Source organism: Syngnathus acus, chromosome 15 (genome assembly GCF_901709675.1).
Source record: "Syngnathus acus chromosome 15, fSynAcu1.2, whole genome shotgun sequence".
NCBI lineage: Eukaryota > Metazoa > Chordata > Actinopteri > Syngnathiformes > Syngnathidae > Syngnathus > Syngnathus acus.
In genome coordinates this window covers 11,882,881-11,908,335 of record NC_051100.1, presented here as the reverse complement: position 1 = coordinate 11,908,335, position 25,455 = coordinate 11,882,881, and the positions used below count along the sequence as shown (strand labels likewise).

Sequence of the window (25,455 nt, the reverse complement as noted above, 5' to 3'; positions counted from 1 at the left end):
TGATGCAGTAATCCGTGCAAAAAGATTCCTAACCAAGTACTGAGTGCGTTAATGGACATTTTCAAATGTTTAGTTTTGTTTTGCTGTTATAAATCTTTTTTTTTTTTTTACTTGGTCTGAGGAAATATTGTAATATTTTGAGATAGGATATTTGAGTTTTCTTAAGCTGTATGCCATAATCAGCAATATTAAAATAATAAAAGGCTTGCAATATTTCAGTTGATTTGTAATGTATCCAGAATGTATGACATTTTTGTTTTTTTAATTGCATTACAGAAAATAAAAAACTTTATCACAATATTCTAATTTTCTGAGACAGTCCTGTATATAGCCCTAAATCACAGGCAAGTCTCAAAGACATTTGATAGTGTTTGTGATGCATCGTCATTGTTTATTCCGACGATTTCGTCGCAAATCCGCAGCCTACGTGCAGAACGTGAGGCTCGAGTGATGCCTCTCTATTGGGCAACCTTTGAAAAGTAAAAGGGGGGGGGGGGGGTAATTCTTGAATAGTTTGTCCTATGTCCATGTTGTTTAACAAGTAATTTTTTTTGTTGCTTTGTTATTGAAAAAAAAAAAGAGATGACTGGGTGTGATTCAAAAAGTTACAAAAAAGTTAAAGTTACAAGCATGGAAAGTTTTGATAGAATCGAGGGCAGTGGTTACCAACCAGGGTAGGACGCAGAGGACGTGAGATGCCTTCTGATTGGTGGAGAAAACAGGTAGGCGGAGCTTCGTCGCTTGCCTATTTAAAGCTTTGTTCCACTGTTGTTATTTCTATTTGCCAGCTGAGTTCGACTGACGATCGGCCCTGTACGGGGCACGTTTTTGGCACTTATCTTCATTTTCACGTTTTGCTTGTTGACAATGTCTTGCGCTTATTCCCTGGACGGGAGCTTCCCACTTTCCCCGGCCGAGGACGGTGGCGACTCCAAGCGGTTGTCCTGGGGCAGACTGCTGCAGAGGCTCGGCGATCTCAAGGAGCTCAATCACAGGCAGTGCAACAATAGTGACACCGGTGAGTGCTCTGTGCTTAATCAAACCCTTGAGTAAGGACACTCTTTATGAAGCGAGTTGAGAAAATATCAAATTAAAACCTAAGCAATGCAACGTGATAATAGACATCAGGATGCCTCCCTTGCCTTTGTCATTCATACATGAAGCATGCAATTTAAAGCATTAATAACAGTAACGTAGTTATTGAACAGACACGTGCAAAATCACGTTACGTCACCCAAATATGCTAGTTTGTTTCTAAATAATTTTATGAAATCTAATGCCACCTCACAAAAGACACCAGGGTCTTTTTGATTGTTTTGAGTTTTGCTCAACACAACTTGTGATTTTTGACTAATAAAATAATATATAATGTCAACACGATACACAACTCTGTGATGACAGCACAGACACAAGACATATAACGGTGATAGAAATACAAAGGAAAGCGCCGTATAGAAAACAGCTGGAATGAAATGACTGAAATATAAGAAAATCAAAGAAAATGGCAACTAAAAAAGGTAATGCAATTTCTTGGCACAGTTTGTCATCTTTGAATTCCATGTTTGTAGCCCGGGTGGCACGGTCGAGTGCTTTTCCACGTGTCAATGCCCTCAAAGCGCTTCACATTGAATTCATTGACGACGCAACATCCGGGTAGTATTTTAATGAGGCGCCGTCTTTTTATTTCAGGGTCTGTAGCGGATATGTCCATGTCTAATTCCGAGAGCAGCTTGTTCTGGGACCCCTCTGAGGAGACCCTGGCCATAGAGCTGGTGGCCATCATCAAAGAATCCCTCTACTACGGGGCCGCGCACTTCCTGGGCTGCTCCCGTCTCCTCATACCTGACTCACTGCTGGACCATGTGGGTCAGGAACTCATCCATCTGGCGGCCAGCGAGCCTTGCGGCCTGCGGGGGGCGCTGATCCAACTGTGCGTGGACAGAGGAGAGCCCTGGTCCCCGTGCAGCGTGGACGAAATTGCCGTGGACACTGCACTGGTGCCCACCTTCCATGTGACTCTGCTGCTGAAAGCTGAGTTGGGTGGACTGTGGCCTAAGGTCCAGAGGTTCTTTAAAAGCAGCCGGTCCCAACGGATGTGCGAGACCCCTACAAGGCACCGACGATCTCTCAGACTGAGCTCTGGCTTCAGGGCCATGAAGAGGAAGTTGTACTGTTCAGGGGAGCTGCTCATTGAAGAGTGCTCCTGACCAAAGCGCTCCATGTCTAAAAAGCCTCAAATGAAAAATGGCAGAGGTGTCAAACTCAAGGCCCGGGAACCAGATGCGGCCCACCACATTTTATGTGGCCCGTGAACACAAATTTTGCATCAACTTTGTGTCATTACTAAAATTCCAAATGTCTTCACTTTAAAAAAAAAAAAGAGCTAGCAACTTGTATTACTATTCGTTCTTTTTTTTACGAGTCTCTGAGTTTGACACCCCTGCACTAAGGGCTATGTTTTTGTAAATGGTGCAAGAGTGCCCTGGCACAAATGATTGCAGATCCTGCGCGAGCCTCAATGAAAGGAGCCACTTTAATTGGTTATGATAAAGTCAGCTGTGACCACTCCCACTGCGACGCAGACTTTTCTCTTGCAGAGCTGATGCGCAAAATCGCAGGAATTTAGGCAGGTCACAAAAATAGAGCCCTAAATGCACAATCCTCGAAACAACTTGCACTTGGCAAGAACCAGTCTCCGGCAGCTACTCACCTGGTTGCAGGTGAAGTTTTTTTATATTTTGTATGAAAATATTTTAAAGTTGCTTGAGAAGATAACTTTGGTATCGGATGATCAAGTATTATCGTGTGTTTGTACTGAACAAAAATAAAAACAATTCTGACCTGTGTGATGACTGCTAGAAGTTGATTTTTTTGCCTTCAAAAAAGTTGCTTTCACTGATGTGAGCAGAGTTGGGGAAAAATGTTCATATTTATCATATTTTTAAAATGGGAAGATGGGCTAGGTCATTTGTAGATTAAGTAAAACTGGGGGACACTTCATAAACAGTTTAAGTCATACCTGTTTTCGGATTAAACAGCTAGTTATAAAACTGAATATTTGAATACAATTTTTAACTTGACTATTTAACTTAAAATTCACAAAATAAAATAAGCACTGAACTTAATTAAAAATACAAAAAACCAATGGCATTAATACATAAATCATGAATGTCATGAAAATGATTCCAGACAAAATTTATTTCAAAAGAAAACCATTATACAACTCTTTGCTTGTTAATTTAATAAATAAGATTTACCTGTGCAATAATTTTTTTCAATGATCTTGACGGGCTACGAGCAAAGTCACTTAACATTAATAAATGATGTTACCTGTGAGAAATTCTGCACTGTTAAAAAGTCTACTCAGTATTTACACTAGAAAAAACACAAACAAAACAAATGAGTGGCTCAGACATGAGTCGATGAGAAGGTCGGTTGAGGTTCTCAAAAAAAAAAAAAAAAAAAAAAAGGGGGGGGGGGCTCAAAATCTTAGCAGCTTCATTGACTATTTAAAACAGACGACCGGCGCACCCACGCCATCCCAAAGACAAGTGGGAGAGGAAGAAAACTTCGGCCAAAGCCCCTTGCATGTTGTACGCTAAATCAGCCGAGTGGTTCCCAGGTGAGGTCTGCTGCTGCCCACAGTGCGTAAGGCCTGTTTGGATTCTCTTGGGTTTGCTGCACAGAAGCACTTCAATTTGGAAGGGTGAAGCCCTGAAAGCGGTCCTCCAAAATGATTCAAGTACCAAAAAAACCTAAAAGAGAAGAGAAATCATGCGTCAGCAAAAATAAAATATGAAATAAAAATGATAATCATCCTCATGCATCATCATTTTCTAGGTGTCCCAACACTCCAGTCAGAATTTTAGTCAAATCTGCTGTTTAAAAAGCTGTTGAAATTTTCTTTTAATCGAAGACTTTTTTTCATAAAACGTGTTACTGTATTTAATTTTTGTTGAAATATATTTTCAAATGGCTGTAATTATCTTATACAAGCAATGCACATCATGAAAGCAGCCAACTCACTGACTCCATTCTCATTTCTTGTCACTCTCTTTAGCGAGACATCCATACCCACCTGGCTGCCGCTTTAGGAAACCACTTATATTTTCTTGGCCAAAGTTCTATGGTCACACAGCGGAGCGAGTGTTCCAACTCCTTCTGTCTTTGCACTATAGCGCGCCAGTGGAAATCTGAGTAGGACGCGGTGGATATTACACACCAACGAGAGTGACAGGAAATGCAAAAGACTAACGCTAACAAAACTGGGAAACACGGTACAAAAATCTCGCTCGGTTGTGTTGATGGAAATGGCCGCTGATGCTTTTTTAATCACTTCATTAAACAAATGCTAATGGCAGAAACATACCCGTAATTGTCCAAAGGGTTTCTAACCGTCCAGTATGAGCTGAATCTCAGATAACCGGTTGCAGCTGGGAGTCCCCATCCTCTCTGCGCTCTTGTACAACTCAGAGTCCCCGAAATAGCGTGCGCGGTACATTAGGCCTTCCTCTGAAAGCGCAGAACAAATGTGAGCCGCACATCTCGCAAGGCGTTCTTCACGCCGTGAGTGCTGCGCGTCGCGGGGACCCAACTGTGCTGCTTCTCCTTCCAGCACTTGTTCCTGAGGTTGGAGATGTAGTCCTCCTCCACAGTTCTCTCCAGATTCTTCAGGTTGGCTCCGGTGAATTCGTGGCTAAAGCGCTCGCCCACGTAGAAAGGCACCTTCAGGTGGGACGTATGCCGTTTGTGAACGTAACCTGCTGACCTGGCGGGACGGACGACATGCAGCGGTTAGGAACTCGAGCGGCGTTGGACATGGGTGCCAGAGGCGATGATGATGATCCACTTACGGATGGTAGCTAAGGCTGTAAGGAGGATGCGTGATCATGAGCTGGCTTAGCGCAGACACCAGGATGAGGATGAGGATGGGCATCAACTGGACAAACAGAGCCAGGCCTCCCTGCGCATAAAGAAACACGACACAAGCATTATAACTCCATGGCGGCTTCCAGGTTTACGGTCCTACTATTTCACGACAGATTTTTTTGTTATGTTTTATACCGGGGCAAGTCCAGGAAAACCTTTCTTTGCGATACATCAAAACAAAATTTTTGATTAGATTTCCCCGTTAAAGAGGGAATTACCATAACACATATTTCATGGAGGGGGGGGGGTCATGAATATTCAGGGACATTGCACATCTGCATCTTTTTAGTTTCGCAGCATCACGTCATATCTGACACAGGTCGAGTAAAATAAATGAATACAGGCTTCACGTGAGGGGGAAATTAAGACTTACATCTCTCTGCTGCTCTCTTCTTTCTTGCCTGTTGTGGTGCGCAAAGTGCATTCTTCCATTTCTGTAAACGTGTACGTTACCTAAAAAAAACGGACGAACAAAGAAGCTTTAAAGAGAGAAGGCTGACGGTTTGTACCTGTACTTTGAGTTACTGACTGGATGGGAAGCCTCCACCAAAGAACATGTTGAAGAGGTCCTCGGGTGAAATATCGGCTTCAAAGTCGCGATGCTGCCGCTGTCTGCTCGGGTGCGAGCGCTCCTCCCCGTACTGGTCGTACTGCCGCCGCTTCTCAGCGTTGCTCAGCACGGCGTAAGCGTTGCCAATGGCTGAAAAGATGCAGGCGGATGAGTATCATCATATCGTATCATATGTGTCTGGACTGCTGTGAGTCTACCTTTAAATGCATCGGTGGCTCCCGGCGCATGGTTTTTATCAGGGTGAAATTTCAGCGCCAGCTTCCGGTACGCTTTTTTAAGATCTTCCTCAGAGGCAGTCTTTTCTACTCCCAGAATTTGGTAGTAATCTTTACAGCCCTTAATCCTGTGGGGAAAAAACAAATACGACGAACTGTTTGTGGCAAAACAGAGGATTGGCATGGGGCAGTGGGACCGAGCACCACTGCTCGGGTAACTGACGCTTCGCTGAAAGTATCTTGACTGTGACTCCCTCCCTGTCAAGATGTGCCACTTGGACAACAAATATTTCATTGATTAGAGTTTTAAAAAGGTTTTCTTCTGAAAATCAGACCCATTTGCTTGTGACATAAAACAGGAGTAATAAAATAAAAAGAAAAGAGCGAGAGAAATAGAGAGTGAGAGAGCGACCCCTCCGCATAATATTCTGTTGATAGATTTGCAAATGAGAAAAAAAACTGCCCCAAAATGAACTGAAGTCAAACCTTTGGCCCCTACTTGTTTTGGTAGCAAAATCCTTACTAAAAACTATTGACCCCACTATTGACAAGTATCGAACCAGGGGAAGAAAATGTACTATAATTCTTGATTGTCGCTGTGGTTTGACATTGGGCATGCTGTTAAGGTGCACGGAAACAACTATAACTTGTAAAGTCTTCTTTAAAAGCGAATTAAATTGCTTTATCTAAAATAAATCCAAAAGAGTGATTGTCTACAGTGAATCAAATTCTACAGCTTTTGTATTGGATGTTATTCGTATACGATGATGATGGCAACATTAATTAATAAGCAGCAAAACAAGCACACTGACTTCCTGACCGCCTCCATCTGCTCAGCGGTGTAAGGTTTGGTCGAATCTGCAGGGCCCTGCGCAGACGTTTCGGCGTCCTCTCTGTGATGACGCTGCCTCGGGGAGGTTCTTTCTCCGTGGACAGGTCGCCCATTCTGGTCCGGAGGCTTCCCATTCTGCGCTAGCGTGTCCAATAAACCTGTTTGGGAAGAAAACGACGGTTGTCACCCGAACCTCACAATTCTAATTAGCCCCAATTGTAAGATGCTAACGGTTAGCATTGTAATTGGTAAGCGGTAGTCCGCCGACAGAGGAACCCGGTTTATTCGACTTACTTTGGGCTTGGTCTGTCGGGAACAGACGCTGGGCCTTCTCTAGAAACTTCTTGGCTCTGTCCGGCTGGTTGTTGCTGACTGCATTCAGAGCGATTTTGATGCAACGCTCCGCTTCGTCCTTGTTTGAGTCCATCGCGACACGGCGGAACTATTTACTTGACCCAACTCTGGACGCGGAGTGATGACGTCACACAAAGTCAACGCTATTTGTCGAACGTCACAATTCACGTGTGGAACTTCTGCCGGTTTCCGCCACCCCCCTCTGACTCTTGTCTTGAGGGACCTTTACAAGTGGCAGAATCGCATTAAAAAGTGGTGTGCAACCGCCACGAAAGAAAGAGGAAGGAAAGACAAGTGTATTCGCGTTTTAATGGCGTTAATTGCGTGTTAGCATTTCGAGCCACTGTTGCATCTTGCGAGACGAGATGGCTTACTGGAGGTCATTAATTCTTATTAGACGGACTACCGTGCGTCCTTGGTGGGCGACCTGTCTGTTCTTTTCATCTAAAGACACTATAGCTGTTGTCCAGGCAACGTTCCGACCAGTGAAGAACCGTCACAAGAGGCCCACCCAGGCTGATCTGTCCTGGGAAGACAGGCTGGCCTCTGTGGTCACCCCCCTATGGAGACTCACTTATGATGAGCAACTTGAAGTCAAGCAAAAACACCAGGAGAAGGTACTGGAGCAGCTTTGTGGTGGAGGAAAGATCCCATTCCCTGTCCTGCCTATCCTGCCATCCCCAGTTAGGGACGGTTACCGGAACAAGTCAACATTCTCTATCAACAGAGGAGTGGACGGTAACCCCAAGACAGTTGGGTTTTATGTGGGCAAATGGAAGGACAGGAACATTGTGTGCGTCAATGGAGACCACCTGCCAAACATGCCGGAGAAGCACAAACAGGTGGCCAGATGCTACCAGGAATTCATTCGCCGCTCATCCCTGGAGCCTTGCCTCCTGTTCCACGAGGGCGGCCACTGGAGAGAGGTCACGGTGAGGACCAACGCGGCAGGCCACGCCATGGCCGTCGTGTATTTCCACCCACAGGGTCTCACCCGGGATGAGGTGGTGGCCCAAAAGGAAGAATTGGCGGAGTTCTTTGCAGGCGGTGCCGGGTCGGCTTGTGAACTGGACTCACTTTACTTCCAGGAGAGCGCCATGACACGTTGCACACATGAGGATTCGCCCTACCAGCTCTTGTTTGGCCAGACACACATTTATGAGCAGGTAATGAACACAAGTGCTGAAAATGTAAACAAACAACAGAAGGAAAAAATCGGATAACTGAGTAATCTGCCTATTATATTTAATCATATGTAAAGAGTAAAATAACTTTTTGGGTCCCTTAATACTTTGAATATCAATTACCGTTTTTTTCCATGTATAATGCGCAAAATTTAACTAATTTATTGTCCTAAAATCTGGGGTGCGCATTATACATGGGTACAATTTATTTATTTATTTATTTATTTTTTAATCCGGATATCATACGGAGGCCGCCATTACAGATGCGCTTTCTTCTCTGCTGTTCACTTCAAACACGCTCCATACGAACACAATGCTCTCGTATCAGACGCTTGCTCGATCACCTGCTCGTTTGCTGTCACAATGTACCCTACACAAATCCGAAACATTTCTTCGCTATTGAGTTTGCTAGCGCATGCGCAGTGATACTGACCGGCAGAATAACATCCGGTTGTTCCCAAAGATGATCTTTTTTCTGAAATAATTTTACGTTTACGGACTTAAGTAGGAGTCAAAATTTGGGTGCGTATTATACATGGGTACAGGCTTTTTTCCAGCATCAACATGCCATTTGTAGGGTGCGTATTATACATGGGGGTGCATTATACATGGAAAAAAACGGTACATGATTTACTGGAACATTTGAATTTCATGTTATATTGCTTGACAGCAAACCAGTTGAATCAATTGCACTGCTGCTGGATTCATTTAATGGATTCTAGCTAATCAAATCAATTCTGCATCTTCAAATAAATCATAAACCACGTACAGCAGAACATCTACAGTTGAATTTTAAAAAATAGGCCCAAAAAGTGGACTAGAAGTTGGAGTTTCAAGAGATTTGGTATTAGGTAGTTTTTGACAGGTATGAGTCACTATTCTTTGCCAGCAGAAACTACAAACCACCACAAAGTGACGGTATTGCTCTTCAAACGCCTGAGCGTCTCTCATGCTGTAGTCGGGTATAAGATGGCTTAGAATCTAAGCCTTAGATGGTCTTCAGTGCGCCCTCCAGTGGACAAATTAGCTACAAGAGTTACTGTATTTTCTCCCCTGTAAGGCGCACTTAAAAACCTAAAATTTACTCAAAAAACCAGAGTGTGCCTTATAATGCAGAGCGCGTTATATATGGATTAATTGATGAATTTGTTGATCCATACTGGTTGTACACAGCGCTCTGCCAAAATGTTTCAGTACGTTTTAGTACAACTAGTAAATTACAAGGTCGCATCGTTTTCAGCATTACGGCAACCCCAGTCAGGGGCGTCAGCGAAGTAAGCTACTACTGGTCGATCGCATGACATTTAAAAAAAAAAAAATTTTCTATAAGCTACAATCGCTTGATTGACATACACATAAGCCTATCGGGAGGCAGTCGTAGTGAACCGCCCCCCCCCCTCACCGCAGCACATAGACACCAAAGCTAAGAAGCTAATCAACGCATTACGCATCAACGCACGCACTTGCTTTTTTCTTTTGAACTAAAGAAAGTTTATGACCAGCAAAAATGAGTAGGGTTGCTGAACCAAGTAAGACCGTATCACTTTCATACCTCATTGACTGGGTTGACATCCCCTTTAGCACAGCACCATCTAGTGGATGCATACCGCAACCCAGGTCAACCCCAGTTTGACGCAGTAGCTTCCCGCAGTAGCTTCCATTGTACCGTAATTTTCGGACTATAAGTCGCACCGGAGTATAAGTCGCACCAGCCATAAAATGCCCAAAAAAGTGAAATAAAACCATATATATGTATATAAATCGCTCTATGTGCCTTTTAATCCGGTGCACCCGATGTATGAAATAATTTCTAAAATAAAAAAAATCAATAGAGGTCCGCCTTGTAATACAGTATGCCTGATAGTGGAGAAAATACGGTAGTTAATTTACTGAACGTGATCCTCTCTATCCCCCTGGGCTGGATTAGATCCATTTGGGTAACCGTTCACAAAATGTCGCAGTAACTACACTCATCTATTCTTGATTGTCCTTGACAGATGCTGGACTTCAGCTTCCGCATCTCCCCAGACGCATTCTTCCAGGTAAACCATAGCGCCGCTACAGTGCTGTACAGCACGGTACGAGACTTGTGCGCCCCCAGCACTGAGGACACATCAGGGACTCTCCTCGACGTGTGCTGCGGTACCGGCGCCATGGGCATAACGGCATCCCCCAGAGTACGGCGACTCGTTGGAGTGGAGCTCATAGAGCAGGCGGTGGAAGATGCCAGACACAACGCTGCCCTCAATAAGCTTGACAAGTGCGAGTTTATCGCCGGAAAAGCAGAGGTCGTCCTCCCTGGCCTCGTGTCCCGGCTGGCGTCCGAGGACGGGTGCCTCGCGGCCGTGGTGAACCCCGCCCGCGCCGGTCTCCATCACCGAGTGATCCGGGCCTTGCGCAACCAGCCTGCCATCCGTCGTCTGGTCTACGTGTCCTGCAAGCCGGACGGGCAGGCCATGAGGAACTTCACGGAGCTTTGTTGCGCACCTGACCCAGAGAGGAAACTGGCAGGAGATGCGTTTTCGCCACGTCTGGCCGTGCCTGTGGACATGTTCCCGCACACCGAACACTGTGAACTGGTGATTCTCTTTGAGAGGTAGCAAATGGCACATTTCAGATATCGGAATCACGTTGACTGTTTTAGTGACGGCTTCACTGCACACCTTGTGGGACGCCTGGCCATTATGATAGCATAAAGTTGTACAGCTACTGGAAAACAGGTTTACCCTGGGGGGGTGAAAATGTTAATTGTTGTGTAAATATAAAGCAAGACGGGAACGAGCACAAAACGGACTTAGCCTTGATAGCAATGTAACTTCATTCTAATACAATCCATTGGCATCGGAAATAATGAGACTATTAAAGAATTCTGCAATGCACACAACTGATGCAAACAGGACACCAAAACAAGGAGAATATATTTTCTTTATCAAATGCAGCAATCAACCATATAATGCAGTGAATGTGTGCACAAACAAATGTATTTAAATAAATAGGCATTCCTCAGTGCACAAGTGAAGGCAGGACATGCAAGGCAGCAGCAATCATGCTTAAAAATATTTCAAGGTAGGCAATATTTTCAAAGCTAAATAGTCACATCTCAAATTGAAACTGTAAAACACAGCCAAGAGCACACCTTGTTCCTCTCTGTCTCATTCCCATTGATATATTTTTCACCCATGTTTATGTGAAGTTACTGTAAAACAGACCAGCTCGCCATGATTTTAATGTCCTTTAGAATGGAGACATTTCTTCTTAATCAACGGAAATCAACATTGCGGAGGAAAGAAAAATTGTCCCTTGAAATCGTGATCGCTTTTTATGATTTTTTTTAATTTGCTTACAATCATCTTTGGAGTCTGTTACCTCCTCGTTCTGCGTTTATCATAGTGACCACTAGATAGCGCTGTGGGGTGTTGTTGGGGCCCCAAGACGCTGACATTTACTTTCATCAGAATGTACGCTTGCCAAAGGTGCTATGTTTTTGGCATGATGAGGTCACCCAAAAATGGCAAATTGTTTAAAGAATGATTCATTTGGACTTTTCAGAACATTTAAATATAATATATTTTATATTTTATATTTCAATATCGGCCACTTACTGTAAAGCTACATGAGCAACACGTCATCACCAGTTCTTGCTTTCTTTGCGTAGGCATACACACGTTTGCATTGCACTTTTTTTGGGGGGGGGGATGCGGTGAAACGTTGCAAGGCAGAATTGGAACGAAAATTCTGAACCGGAAGTTGCACTGAGGCTCCTCCCTGATTTCATCCAATTATCTTGCCAGCTATACTTCACTACAATTGAGCTACGCTTAGCCTGAACGTGCTCTACAAAAAGGCTACAAAAAATTCCAGTGCATCATTTCTTTTTCACAGGGATCCATTTGAGATCTCCCTGCTCTCGGCTGACCGATTGTCAGCTTCCTTCAGGTGGTCCCATACGGTCCTTCTGATTTGTGCCTGTAAATGTTCAAGACCAACGATTTTCTGCTCTCCGGGGTCGGTTTCGCTCTGGACTGCATCGTGGCGCTTAGCTTTGCTGTGAGGTTCGTTATCGTTGGGATCGGTTCTCACGGTATCGCGCCGACCCGTCCTGACGGGCACCGGCCCGCCATTCGCCCAACTTTCTTTGACCGGTCCTGCTCTGTCCATCTGCCGCTTGCTGCAGACGGGGATCTTATTGGCCTGAAGGGCGCGGGCGTAGCTGGAAAACCAATCCCTCTCAAAGGCGGCTCGGAGCTGATCCACCACAGTAGAGTTCTTGCCCTCCTCGACACCGCGGGGCTGACTGATGACCAGGCCCACGCCTGCGTTGTAGGTGAACTCGTTGCCCACCCAGTCCAGATTACCTTTCAGGAGAGAAACAAGTATTTTTGCCTCTGCCCACGCTCTCGCTGTCTGTGCCAAGAATATTTGCTATTTTCTTTTCTTCCAAACTACTTCTGATTTAATGATACAAGAATTTTGGTTCTCATGCTTGAACTTTACGACAACAAAGTGCACACCAAGCACAGCTTTGTTATGCCTATGTCAAAATCAAGTACAACCAAGTGAACTAGCCGATGCACCTACCTAAATAAATGGCTCTGTCGGTCACCATGAACCTGTTGTGGTTTATCCCTCCAAGACTGCCATCCCTCTGCACTCTGGGGTTGAAGAACTTCTACACACACACACACGCACACACACTTTATAATGGGACCTTCCCAATGCGTACGGTTCGAATCCATCCGAGTTTGGACTCACAGCTTGGAGTGAGCAGTTGTCTTGCTCCATGCACAGACTCCTCAGGGACCAGACAAAGTTGAACGTCAGCGGATGAGTGTTTTCCCAGCAACTTATAAGCAGACGCACGCGTAGCCGCCTCAGGATCAGAGCCTCCCGGAGAAAGCCGTCAATACGAGACCAGTACCTTGGACATAAGACGGACATCGATAAAGGGACACCTACTGATCTCCGGGACTGGATGAGGACCGAGGAGCGGCCGAGGTGACTGAGCTGACCTGTAAGCGCTGCCGTTGAGCAGCGGCAAGTAGTCTGTGACTGAGATGTAGACAAAGCGACGGGCATCCTTGATAACCCAGGAAATGGCTTCCAGGTCACTGCTTCGGTCTTTGGGGATGAAAACATCTGGGGAGGTCTGTGGGGAGGGCAGCAGCGAAATGAAGGATGACATCATGGCTTCCCCTCCAGGAATCCCTTCGTGCTAGGCCCTTCCCTCATCCTCAACTGCTAACTGTAACTTACAGAGATGTACGCTCGGGCCTCGGTGCTGTTCAGGGTGAGCTCCAGAGGCGAATCCTTGTTGAAGATGGCGAAGAGGCGTTTGGACCAGAAGGAGGGGACAAACTCCTTGTACTGGAGCCCCCAGTAGACGTTGAACACCCTGTGGAGGTCTAGAGCCAGACAGCTGCAGTTGTACACCAACACGCCCAGCTCCTTCCTCTGGTTAGCACAAGCACACGTAATCGGAGCTTGTTCGGCAAAGAGGAAAACACTTTGAGTTCCATACTGTGGCCAGGGATCTCCAGTCCATGCTGCCGCTGCCAATGTACAAGTGTCTGCTGTCCACCACCCAGAAGGAAGAGTGGAGGTGACCTTTGCTCAGCGCCGTCGTGTTCACTTGATGCACCTCGGCGCCTGCAAACGCACGCGCAACCAGTCAGAGAAATGGCGCTGCAACTTTTTGGCCAGTCACCAAAGGGCTTCTTGTTACGCTAAGTCAGTTTGCAAGTCGCCGGGCTATTACTCAATACGTATGCCGGCCGGAACGTCGGCGCCAGGACGGCCACACTGTGACAACTGGAATGCTGACCGTATCCGACGAGCGTTTTGAGCTCTGCCGAGTCCACGATCCCGCTTGAGACCTTGAGCTGGACTTTCTTGGATTTCAGCGCCTGCAGCCTGGCCAGCAGGACTCTGCCCTGTCAGACAGACATGCCCAAAACACACCCTGCTTCATCTGACCACACTTTTTGCACACCTAACACTTTGTTAATGCAGCTCATTAATCAGCAAAATTATTGCTGATGCTTGCAGACATACAGCGAACACACACGTATTCGCACACATACACACGTCCGTGCAGCTGTGTTGGTAAAGGCTAAAAGGCTTTTCGTGTTCTGAAGCCTCCGAGGGGGAGCCATTACGTACGTTCTAATGAACAGCCTTTAGATGTTATTAGTCCAGAGTCTGATATACTGCGCTGGATGTGTGTGTGTGTGTGTGTGTGTGTGTGTGTGTGTGTGTGTGTGTGTGTGTGTGTGTGTGTGTGTGTCAGAACCACAGCAATAACGTATAGTCAGATCGCAAGCCTGTAATGAGTGGCTCATTTAATGCAGCCAAAATAACAACTCAACATTGTGGCAGCAAACTCATTTCATTGGCAATTGGAATTTGAACAAAATTTCAAATGAGGGGGGAGTTTGAGCACATTGTGCTTTGTACCTGTCTTGCTGCAGGCTGGAAGCTAGACTCGTATTCGGAGGAGTTGAGCAGCCACAGCGGGGAAACGATCTCCACCACGCGAATGGCTTGATCCAGCAGGCCCAAAAGTCCCGCAGAAAGCGAGAGGTGGCACGCGCTGCTGTTGGAGAAGGTGACGTCTTCGGGAATGTTTTCCACCAGAACAACTCTGAGGAAGACATTGTGATGGCGAATGTAAACTTATCCGAGGTGATTTTTTTCTCCAATGCTGCACGTGAGCCGTTTTCAGCCAAAACGATTACCCAACAAATTGGCTTGGCTTAATGAGGAACATCAGCATATCTTCGCTAGCTTCTGCCAGGAAACGCGATTACACACCGTCATACATTTTCGTGTGTCTGGAAGTCTAATGTGCTTGCATCCGCTGCAGATGTGATGACGGAAGAAGCGACAAACATGCGGCTACAAAACCACACCAGAGCTAGATTGAAGCATTTCTTCCAAATAGATTTGACCAGGACAAAATAATTGAATTGGACTCTGGCAGACCCCCTCTGGAGGACCGCGTCAAAAATATCAAAGACGTCCAAGCACATATTGTACCCGTCAGGCTGAAGGGCACGTCGGCCCGGGTGTGTTTCATTTACTGGCACAGCACTCGCCAGCTCTCAATTTGAATTTCCTGGCACAAGTCGAACTCGCCGCCATTTTGGGACGCGTCCAAAGGTCAAACGCCATGAGTGCTAATTGACAAAATCAGCTGCAGAGATGTTGACTCTTCCTCAGAATCTTATTCCTCTGGATGAGCAGAAATGTTGACTATGGAGCAAAATCAAAAGGGTGGAAAGGTGATATCACTGTTTTGGCCTCATTAAAACATCGCACCTCGCAAAGGTACCATGTTAGTTGAACTCCTCTCTCCTAAAATACAAACAATCCCACCTTTCAAACGCCCGAGTGACGTCACTCTAAAAGTCTGAGGGAAAAGGCGCATCCATGTGCCTCCCACCTGCAGTCCCGGCTACAGTTCTCCTCCGTGACGCCGTCCTCGTCCTCACCCCAAACGTCCACGGCCGAGAAGATGAGCGCCACCAGCACGGCGAAGCAGCACAGCAGGGCAAAAACCATGATGCACTTCTGCTGAGACTAAAGCAAAAAACATTGATTTAACATGCCGCCTTTGTCAATAAAAAAAAAAAAAGTACAGCTGCATTAGCCTGGGTTGTCAAAACGCACTCCATTATTTGCCTTCATTTGGCATCGTCCAATCAAGTGAACGGGGACCCTCCCCCTCTGTAAAGTTAAAGTACACCTCTTTGCAATTTGGCACGGCAAATTAAGCTAAGCGTGCTGGTAACAGCTCTGTCTCACACACACACACACACACACACACACACACACACACACACACACACACACACACACACACACACACACACACACACACACACACACACACACACACACAACGCAAAATAATCCCCAAGGTGCATATTGAGTGACAGGAAAAGCACATCACAGAATGCTGCCAAGCATGTCTTTTGCTGACGAGACATACGTATTTGTGTGTGTGTGCATGTGTGTGTGTGTCCGTCTTTACACTTTTACGTCTCAACTGATGCCGATGTCTCATCTTCAATCTTCTTTTCTCTGGATGAGATCACGCTCACGACAAATACAAGCAGCGTGCGTATTCATGGTTTCTCAATGCAGCTAATTATTGTTGGCTGGCCCGTTCTTTCGATTGAATCGGCTTTGTGATTCTGATGCATGCACGATTAGTTCGGGGCACTCGAGACTCCCATTGCTGCAGCGGCCGCCGAGGGAATGCAAGTCGAGTGTCGGCAGCTGTCGAGAGGCTGAGCGGGCGTTCTGCTGATGAACGTGCAAACAAAGCCGACTGATACCGTGAAAATGGAGCTGCGGCTGGATGCAAGTCGCGTTTGCCGATTCAGGTCGTCCGGTATCAAGCGGACTGATGGTTCCGAGTGTTTCTATTTGACCGTGTCACTCAACGTCAATCGAGATGTGAAGGGCGTCGTGGCCTTCCTCAAGCTCGCTGACGGCTGCTTTATGAGAGGAAGCGGCCGTATGTTTACAAAGCTGCTCAATGGGCCCAGGAGTCAGACGGTGTTTACAAAGCTGCTGACGAAGTTCCGGAAGCGTTTGGACCGCGGCCCGTTTTCCACCTCTGCCTAATGTGATCTAACCGTCGTCTCGTCAGTGTGACACGGTGACCGCATCCGCATAAAAGTCACAAATCACTGACTTAGTTCTTGGCATTTGTTTTGGGCCAGACCTGTACAAGGACTTTTTGCGTCGGGGCCAACTTTGTTCAAAGTCATTTGGCCGGTAAGAAAACATGCCACATCTCAACACCTCGCTGATTGACTTCACGTGGCTGCTGCTGCGTGTCAGAGCAATTTGTTTGTTGTGGCGGTGAAAAGTGTCATTTACGATTTCAATTTGCAACGGTCCTGCAACCGATTGGCCGTCCAGAGAAATTGATGTGGACAGCGGGGGCGACTGTGACGGATAAAGCGCTCGACAGCGTGGGTACTGGATCACCTTGGAGGCAAGCAACAATCAGGCTACCAATCAGCACAAACCGGCAAGGCCCTTCCAGGCAGTTGTTTTGTCTCCAACAAAAATTAACAATTTATTTGATTTGTAACACCCAACTATTTCATGGCAGCCGTACAGCAGTCGGGGTCGCATTGGTAGCCATCTTGGTATGAACAAATTAGTCACAGACCATTGAAAACCCAAACTTGGCACTTTATTTCTGTTAGACAAGGCTACGGACACAAGATGGCGCCAAAAGCTATCTTTTTGTAAAGGGCATACTTTAGCCTCAAGACAAAAACAGCAAATGTTTTTTTTCAACAAATAACAGAGGATAGCAAATTAAAAACTCACAGATGCTGAAGCGCAAATATGTGGGGTTCTCCATGATCAAAACTAGCAACATAGCAATAGCCCCGCCCCCAAAGTGAAGGCTCAACTCCAAGTTTAACGTGGGCACAAATCCTGTTTGTTAGCTACAAAGGCCAGTGCTTTCAAGAGTCATGTGATTTTTGCGTTCCCCTCCATCATCGTCTGGTCTCAACCTCGCTCCTCGCCCGTTCATCTCTCCGGGCTTCTCTTTCAACAAAATCAATAGATCAATGAAAGCGCCATTAAGACGACATGAGAGCCGTGTCAACTGAAATGAGGCCCGAGCCCGACTGTAAACCCACCCGGTCACTCGAGGAGGACCACGAGATTCATTTTGTCTTTGACCCCCCCGAGCCTTTTTCGTACTACCCACTAAGCAACTGTGAAGCAGACAGATGTGCTAGCCACTAGGCGTGTCACACATAAATATACAAACTCATCTTTTTACGAGGTTGACTGTAAAATTGTTGCTTGACTGTAAAATTGTTGCTCGTTCCCTCCTTGCTTGAATTGATTTATGACCCCACCTACCAGTATTAGTGTGTGTGTTGCAGACGCATCCAGAAATATGTCAAGACAAGCAATTTTCTCCACTCCTCTCGTGGTGTCCATATATTTAATTTATAACGCCCAACTATTTTATGGCAGTCGTACAGCAGTCAGGGTCACATTAAGTTTCTTCCACACAAATGGCATGTACACAGCATCAGCAATCAGTTGAAAATCTCTTGGACGATTGCATGCTTGGGAAAGGATGCTCGGGCACCGAAGCCACCTATGATGCTACAGATAAGTTTAGTCTTTTTCCCAATTGAGCACTTCATTGCAAACAAGCCTCCTGTAGACTTTTATTTTTTCTCTCGCTCTCGTATTTTACGGATGGTGCAGGAGCCAGTCGTCTGGTTGCCATGGACACTGTTTCAGGTGTTTCTTCAATTTGCAAACTCCCGCATCTGTGTGTGGAATGTGTGTGTGTGTCTACAACAGCGTAATAGAAAGGGTGTGTGTGTGTGTTTGTGAGCAGAATTACAAGAGATGTTTCTTCCCCTCCTTGCTCATCACCATTGCTATGACGACCCTCCTGGCAGACAGAAGCCATGAGCGGAGCAGTCGCACTTGTGGCGGCCAGTTACGCCAGCAAAACTCCGTAACGTCATTAGTTAGTTCATCTGTGACCAATCTATAATCTTTCGTTTGTACTGAAGTGGTCTGTCACTAGTTAGTAATGCGCATTACTGCCATCTACAGGACTGGAGGTAACATTTATATTGTACACTGCTGTACTGCACGCCAGGCACGTGCACTCATAGGAGGCAGGTGAGGCAGTGCCTCACCTTGCCACCAGGGGCGGTAAAGGGCTCAACATGGTTTCCTCAGCTGTCACCATAAGTTATTAAAAAATGAATAATATAATAAAACATAATATAATATCTGTCCTGTGGTCTATGCTTTTAATGCAATTTTGGTGTGTTTCCTATACATTTGGATCATTTTCATAGTCAAAATAGCTGTATTTCTTGTTCAAATAACAACAGGAGACGAGAATCATGGAGGCTGAGGCAGTGACAGGTAGTGCCTCTCAGGACGTGCGTGTGAGAGTGTGCACCACTCACACACTGTACTGAGCGCGTGCAAACGGCGCGTGCTTGCAGTCAGCAGGAAAATACGGGCCTTGAGGCAGCCAGTACTTTTGCCTCAAAGATGGGGCGATAGTGAGCCTGCGGCTAATAGTTCACGACACGAGTAAATGCGAGAGTAAATTAAGAAGAAAAAAAAGAAAAGAAAAACAACCAACAACATTCGGTGCTAACGCGTTGCTATTTGGCTTTATTTTCCTTGAAAATGGAGGATATAATCTCGAAGATAAGACATTTTTCAAAACTTGACTTTCAGTCAAATCAAGAAATCATAAGTAAGGGAAGACCAACGGCAGATTTGCGAGGATTAGAAGGAAGAGAGAAGCCAAAGTAACACGTCAGTCAAAGATGAGAAGAGATGGAAGTTTTTCAACATTCTCGACAATGTCAATATGCAAATGAAAGCTAGATTCGATCATTTTGGTGAGCTATCTTTTCTTGGATTGGTAGATTGCGCTAAATTTGAGGAAATGTCACGATGCTTTGATGACACCAAACTGCAGACTTTATCAAAATATGCCAGGATTTTTGACATTGTCAGGCTAAAGTCCGATCTTATCGGACTGTATAGTTCACAACAGGTGAGGACTGAATGCAAATCTCCTAGAGAGCTTCTCAACTTTTTAGCCCAGAAGGATCTGATTGGGACTGTTCCTGAAGCAGCAAAGTGACTCCAGCTAGTGCTCACTATACCTGCTACAACGGTATCTGTGGAAAGGTCGTTTTCTGCATTGAAAAGAATCAAGACATACAGTCGGAATAGAACTGACCAAGGACGACTTTCTTCCCTGGCAATTATCTCAATTGAGAAAGAGAGACTTGTAAAACTCAAAGAAAAGGACAAAAAGGAGGACTTCTACAACAAAATCATCGAGATCTTCGTCCAGAAGGACAGGAGAATGGATTTCATTTACAAGTAAAGGTAAGAATACTGCAGTGGTGTGTTTAAATGTACAGTGGTGTGTTTAAAATGTTATTAAATTTAATCAAGAATGGGATAACAACCATGTATGCTTGTAAATCTGACTTGTGAGTCAGTGCCTTAGCGTCATACAGTACGTTTGTAAATCTGAGTCAGTGCCTCACCAACCCCAACCCTCACCGCACGTCACTGCTGCACGCCAGGCAGGCAGGCACAAGCATCAAACAAGCACATGTTCACTTAAAACTGAAAAAGCTCACCTTCATGATGCATCCCTTGTTCGCAACTGATGGAAGCCACTCTGTCTATCTGTTTGTCTCTCTATTTTGTCTAGCTAGTCTATCTAATCTTATCTGCATCTCCCTACTTCTTCCCTTGCACTTCTCAGGTCTGCGCATCGTGTGTTGGTCCACCTCTTTCTAACTCTCCCTCCAACCCGTCCTCCATCCATCCCTCCCTCCCTACCTCCTACCCTCCCTCCCTCTCACTGTAATAGAAAGCTCACATTTCTCTCTCTTCTCCCTTATGGACACTGAAGGTAGGAGGGAAAGGCAGAATAAATAGAAGATCCGGCTCAGGCTTTCCTCTTGTCTCCTCTCATTGTATCCTCGTGTGTGTACGCGCGCGCGCGCGTGTGTGTTTGTGTGTGATGCTGCTCTTCCCTCGTACACACGTAGTATACACTCATGTTTGCTTCCAAACGGTGCAGGTGCAACATTTGAAATAGTTTGCATTATCGAGCCTGTTTTTTTTTTGCACTTCTTCAATAGCGTCAGCAAATATGCGCGTGCGCGCACACCCTTGAAGATATCCTGTTTCCTTCCGCTCTTCATTAAAGATAGTGAACACTGCCGTGTGGTATTTGAGACCCTTTTTTGGTCTGCGTCCACATTGACATCCAATTGCTCTGCAGATGCAGATGAAGTGAAATGGAAGCTGCACAAGTGTTTTCTTTTGCAGCTGCGCACCCCCAGGTGGAGATTGATGAAGCTGTTTGGATACCAAAGTGGAACCTTTCGTTTGGAAACATAGTTGTTAGAAAAAAAAAACCTTGAAAGTCAGATGGCAGTTCAACAAGCATGTCAGGTGTCAGTCTTGACATATATCATGCTTTTTCTCCACCCCCACGCCCCCACTCACACTTACTCCTAGAAGGGGACGATTCGAAGAGTTCGTTCGTGTAGATACTTTTAGCAAACTTAATCATTAGAGAAAGAGAGAGAGAGAGAGAGAGAGCAGGGGTAAAAATATCTGCAATGATAGACACTAGTTGTATTTGTAACTTTGGGCAATGGCGCCCTCTATCGGACACAGGTTGCACTCGAGTCAATATATTTTGGCCACTTTTACACGTTTAGTAGGGTATGTACAAATATTAAGTGCCGCATCGTTATCTTTTAAACCACATTAGTATTGTCAATAAGCAGTCATTCACATTTTCAAGATAACGTGACACAAAACTCGCCACAAACATGGCTGGCTGCTTCACTGAAGCTAAGCTCAATTTGATTACAATTTAAAAATTCTCAAATGTTGTTATTCACCCACGCTGTTGATATTCTCCTCATTTGTGGGGTGGGATCCGGACTGCAACTGAATTCATCTTGCCTTTCAAGGCGTGTCATACATCGTTAGCAAGCGGGAAGCCCGCTGACAGTGTCAATAAACAGCCGAGTAATTGAGAATCCATATAGACATTGCGACCCACAATTTGGCTGCACTGAACAGACATGACACTCAGAGGGGGTCAATTGCATGAGTGTACTGGTACCTATACAATAACACGGGCAAGCAATTTCATGATATTACATGTCCACGTCAGGAGACCCATCAGTGCCAAATGTGTTTCTCCAGCAATTTTATGTGGAAGAGCGCCTGAGAAGGCTAATTCATCATGGCAACGTTGTGGATGAGCCCCTGCTCCCTTCCACCATCAAATATTCTCTGTTTCATGTTTGTTGTTGAAGAGAGAGCAACAGCAATGTGTACATATTCTATTAGGTTAGACAATCTCATGGACGTTTAATGTTCATATTTTGCAATTCTTTTCCTTAGTTTATATAAACATAACTGCTCAATCAGAACACTAATACAACACACACATAGGCACACACACACACCTACACACACAGAGGGGTGACGCCCCCACAGTCACAGATACCAAATGGTCATGTGACAAGTTCCCGCCTTTCCGGACAGTATAAAACAAGCTGACCTGGAGACGGACGTTGTTGTTGATGTGCTGCCTTGCCATTGTGTACTGACTGCCATTGAACGACCCAAGATCTTGCCAATAAAGGACCAACTCTACACTCCACATCTTTGTTTTTCCTGCCTCAACTTCGGACATCCCCGCACAACACGCAACATTGTACATATGTGGGCAATCGGTGCGGAGCTGCTCTTCTTTTCAGCTGCCTTTGTATGCTTGTCTTAAAACAATTACCGTATTTTTCGCACCATAAGGCGCACTGGATTATAAGGCGCACCCTCATTGCATTTTTTATTTTAGAAATTATTTCATATATAGGGCGCACCGGATTAAAAGGCGCATAAAATAGAAGCTACACTGCAACAAACTGAGGTTGACTAGGGTTGCGGTATGCATCGACTAGCCGATAACCAATAAGCCCTCTGTAGACAATCGCGTTTCTCAAACTATCTCCTATAAAATGATCGGAACTGACTAAAGTTCGATCTAACACATTGGTACTGCTTACTTATGTTTCCCTTCCATATCGATCCGTAAATTTACGCGAAACATTAACGGAGCAGCCTATTTTGAAATGAAATAACCTCATGCGTATAGCAGCTATCATTATAGCATTAGCCACCCGCAAACTCCCACGAGCCTCAGCTCGCAGACTCCCATGAGCCTCAGCAAAGTGTCGTGGCAGCCCCCTGTAAACAATCACGTTTCTCAAACCATCTCCTATAAAATGATCGGAACTGACTAAAGTTCGATCTAACACATTGGTACTGCTTACTTATGTTTCCCTTCCATATCGATCCGTAAATTTACGCGAAACATTAACGGAGCAGCCTATTTTGAAATGAAATAGCCTCATGCGTATAGCAGCTATCATTATAGCATTAGCCACCCGCAAACTCCCATGAGCCTCAGCTCGCAGACTCCCATGAGCCTCAGCAAAGTGTCGTGGCAGCCCCCTGTAAACAATCACGTTTCTCAAACTCTCTCCCATAAAAGTGATTGGAACCGACTAAAGACTGATTTAACACATTGGTCCTGCTTATTTATGATTCCGTTGGATATTGGCTATTCAGTGACGCCCCCTGACCACGGTTGCCGTAATGCTGGGAAGCGATGCAACCTTGTAATTTACTAGTCGTACTAAAACGTACTGAAACATTTTGGCAGAGCGCTGTGTACAACCAGTATGGATCAACAAATTCATCAATTGATCCATATATAAGGCGTTCTGCATTATAAGGCGCACTGTGGTTTTTTGAGTAAATTTAAAGTTTTTCAGTGCGCCTAATAGTGCGGAAAATACGGTACATAGCTTTGCCAACGAAAAGTCTGTTTACCTTAATGCTAATAAAAAATGCAAAATTGAAGTCGGCTGTGACCACTCCCACAGCGGCGCAGCTCCCCTATCACGGATACGCCAGCCTGTGCTCATTTGTAGCGGCATGCAGTTTTGTGTTGTTGCAGGTTTTTGCTGCAATTTTTTTCAAATACATTTCTGGATTCACTTTACAAAGCCTTCTTCAACACAACCTGTCGTAAAATAGAGCAAAAAAGAATCAATTTTCTTCATTCAGAAATCTTTCTAATAATGTAGCCCATTACCTCCAGCAAACAACCCCAAACCAAAAGTCAATTATGCATCCCGTTCAAACACAAGGAAACTGTCGACACCATTGATTGCTATTCTAGACGATGGGCTTTCTTGTCCAGCACTTACATGTTCCAATTTGTCCCTCCTGCGGAGCCAAACGCTGGCTGAGTAGTCCTGCTGCTGCACAGCCAAAATTATGCTGCTGGCCGGGATCCCGGTGGCCGGAATCCCCAACCCGAACCCCTTCAGGTCCTGTCTAATTGCTGGCCCTCTGGGAGCCCGTAAGTCCATGCTTGCAGCTGCTGGGCAACTCCCCACAGCTCACCAGGGAGTCCTAGCATAGGGGTTTCCCTTCAGCGTGGAACCTCCTTTGGCTTCCTCTGTACATGGTGCACCAAAAAAACTCAAGTAGTGGTCCTTTCAGGCCAGGGGCAATCCCAAGTCGGATCTGGACTAGAGGCTGAGCTGGCTCAGCACAGCATCCCAGCAGTGTGATGAAGTTTCAGCGAGTTATCCCTTGTGTGACGACGGGGAGGTAGGGTAGGGTGGGTGTGGTTGAGAGAGAGGGAGAGGGAGAGAGAGAGAGAGAGAGAGAGAGAGAGAGAGAGAGAGAGAGAGAGAGAGAGAGACACACACGCACACACACACGCACACCCACACACACACACACACACACACACACACACACACACATAATATATAATATATATATATATCGGGAACCTTTCTGGTTGCTTTGCCTTTGGAGGGCTAACTTTCAAGTTCAATTAATATTGTATGGCTGTTTATTGTTTTCTCTGACTCACTAATACACACACTTGAAGTGGTACAGGACAGCAGAGTGGTGCAATGAGACTGCAGTGGCTTGCTTCTTTACTTCCACTTGGCCTCCTGTTATGCCAACAAGAGAAGCGCCAGAGCATAAAAAGTCAGCTCAGAGATCATTATCTTCTCAGTGTGGAAGACTCTTTGCTTTAAATCACAGCTGCACACTGGAGTCTAACTTGAGCAGCCAAAATTGAGATGCTGGCCCAGTCAGTGGTGCAAACATTTAAAGAGAAAGCACCAACTTGCTGAGGTTTCACTAACCTTCCTAAAGTTTAAAACTCAAGGAAAAGGACTTCAAAATTTGAATGGTTGACTCAATGAATTGTTTGAGTGTCCGCACATATACTGTGCCGCACAAGTATATGAGAAAGGGAGATGTTTAATCGGCTTGGGTTGCTTGCAGGGACACTTTGATGAAGAAAAGGCAGCAGAGAAGCAAAGGGACTTTGTAAAATCCATTTTAATTGCTGACATTCGTCAGCAATACAACAGACGCCACTTGAATGATGTCACCGCTTTGCCAGTAACGTCAAGATGTTAGTGTTGCCTTTCTACATTCTAGAAAGATCCCCAAAAATAAATGAATAAAAAAATAATTCAAAATATGTCAGGCCTTTAGTCCACTTGAATAACTGTAGCTCCCGTAGAGTCAATAATTCAATCAATATAATTCATTCTCCTTCCAAACAATGCTGAGTCATGTGACTCCCATCCAATTTATAAAATTGTGCCTGCCTTCCTTTTTAATTCAGTCCACTCATTCCATTTATGTGCCGCATGCATCCAGTCATTTGGATGTGAGCTGAATGCA

General features: G+C 45.4%; 4 protein-coding genes across 7 annotated transcripts; 2 read left to right on the top strand and 2 right to left on the bottom strand.

Annotated features, from left to right (window-relative positions):
• The first annotated feature begins 633 nt into the window (after positions 1 to 633).
• LOC119135270 (DNA damage-inducible transcript 4 protein-like) lies at positions 634 to 2,846 on the top strand. Its single transcript, XM_037272770.1, has 2 exons — positions 634 to 1,018; positions 1,690 to 2,846. Exons 1-2 carry the CDS (start codon positions 868 to 870, stop codon positions 2,205 to 2,207), a joined length of 669 nt encoding a protein of 222 aa, XP_037128665.1. The 5' UTR covers positions 634 to 867; the 3' UTR covers positions 2,208 to 2,846.
• A 332-nt stretch (positions 2,847 to 3,178) lies between these two features.
• On the bottom strand, positions 3,179 to 7,034 carry dnajb12a (DnaJ heat shock protein family (Hsp40) member B12a). Of its 2 annotated transcripts, XR_005100523.1 has the most exons (10): positions 6,842 to 7,034; positions 6,528 to 6,705; positions 5,698 to 5,843; positions 5,459 to 5,629; positions 5,303 to 5,382; positions 4,854 to 4,963; positions 4,596 to 4,768; positions 4,370 to 4,512; positions 4,079 to 4,193; positions 3,179 to 3,755 (listed from the first exon to the last, which is right to left on the bottom strand). XR_005100523.1 is itself a non-coding variant. In XM_037272757.1 (9 exons), exons 1-8 carry the CDS (start codon positions 6,972 to 6,974, stop codon positions 4,391 to 4,393), a joined length of 1,113 nt encoding a protein of 370 aa, XP_037128652.1. In that variant the 5' UTR covers positions 6,975 to 7,034; the 3' UTR covers positions 3,179 to 3,754; positions 4,368 to 4,390. The 2 variants fall into 2 exon arrangements, 1 of the variants encoding a protein (XP_037128652.1); XM_037272757.1 differs by lacking the exon at positions 4,079 to 4,193 and having other exon boundaries at positions 3,179 to 3,754; positions 4,368 to 4,512.
• Positions 7,035 to 7,036: 2 nt separating this feature from the next.
• On the top strand, positions 7,037 to 11,368 carry trmt2b (tRNA methyltransferase 2 homolog B). 2 transcript variants are annotated; one of them, XM_037272752.1, is made up of 3 exons: positions 7,037 to 7,833; positions 7,990 to 8,067; positions 10,083 to 11,368. In XM_037272752.1, exons 1-3 carry the CDS (start codon positions 7,267 to 7,269, stop codon positions 10,683 to 10,685), a joined length of 1,248 nt encoding a protein of 415 aa, XP_037128647.1. In that variant the 5' UTR covers positions 7,037 to 7,266; the 3' UTR covers positions 10,686 to 11,368. The 2 variants fall into 2 exon arrangements, with proteins under 2 accessions (XP_037128647.1, XP_037128646.1); XM_037272751.1 differs by having other exon boundaries at positions 7,037 to 8,067.
• Positions 11,369 to 11,773: 405 nt separating this feature from the next.
• LOC119135254 (inactive phospholipase D5-like) lies at positions 11,774 to 24,332 on the bottom strand. 2 transcript variants are annotated; one of them, XM_037272744.1, is made up of 10 exons: positions 23,943 to 24,332; positions 15,527 to 15,663; positions 14,539 to 14,725; positions 13,907 to 14,015; positions 13,604 to 13,731; positions 13,339 to 13,536; positions 13,095 to 13,231; positions 12,838 to 13,003; positions 12,664 to 12,754; positions 11,774 to 12,440 (listed from the first exon to the last, which is right to left on the bottom strand). In XM_037272744.1, exons 1-10 carry the CDS (start codon positions 24,105 to 24,107, stop codon positions 11,962 to 11,964), a joined length of 1,797 nt encoding a protein of 598 aa, XP_037128639.1. In that variant the 5' UTR covers positions 24,108 to 24,332; the 3' UTR covers positions 11,774 to 11,961. The 2 variants fall into 2 exon arrangements, with proteins under 2 accessions (XP_037128639.1, XP_037128640.1); XM_037272745.1 differs by lacking the exon at positions 23,943 to 24,332 and adding an exon at positions 20,274 to 20,431.
• Between the last annotated feature and the right edge of the window lie 1,123 nt (positions 24,333 to 25,455).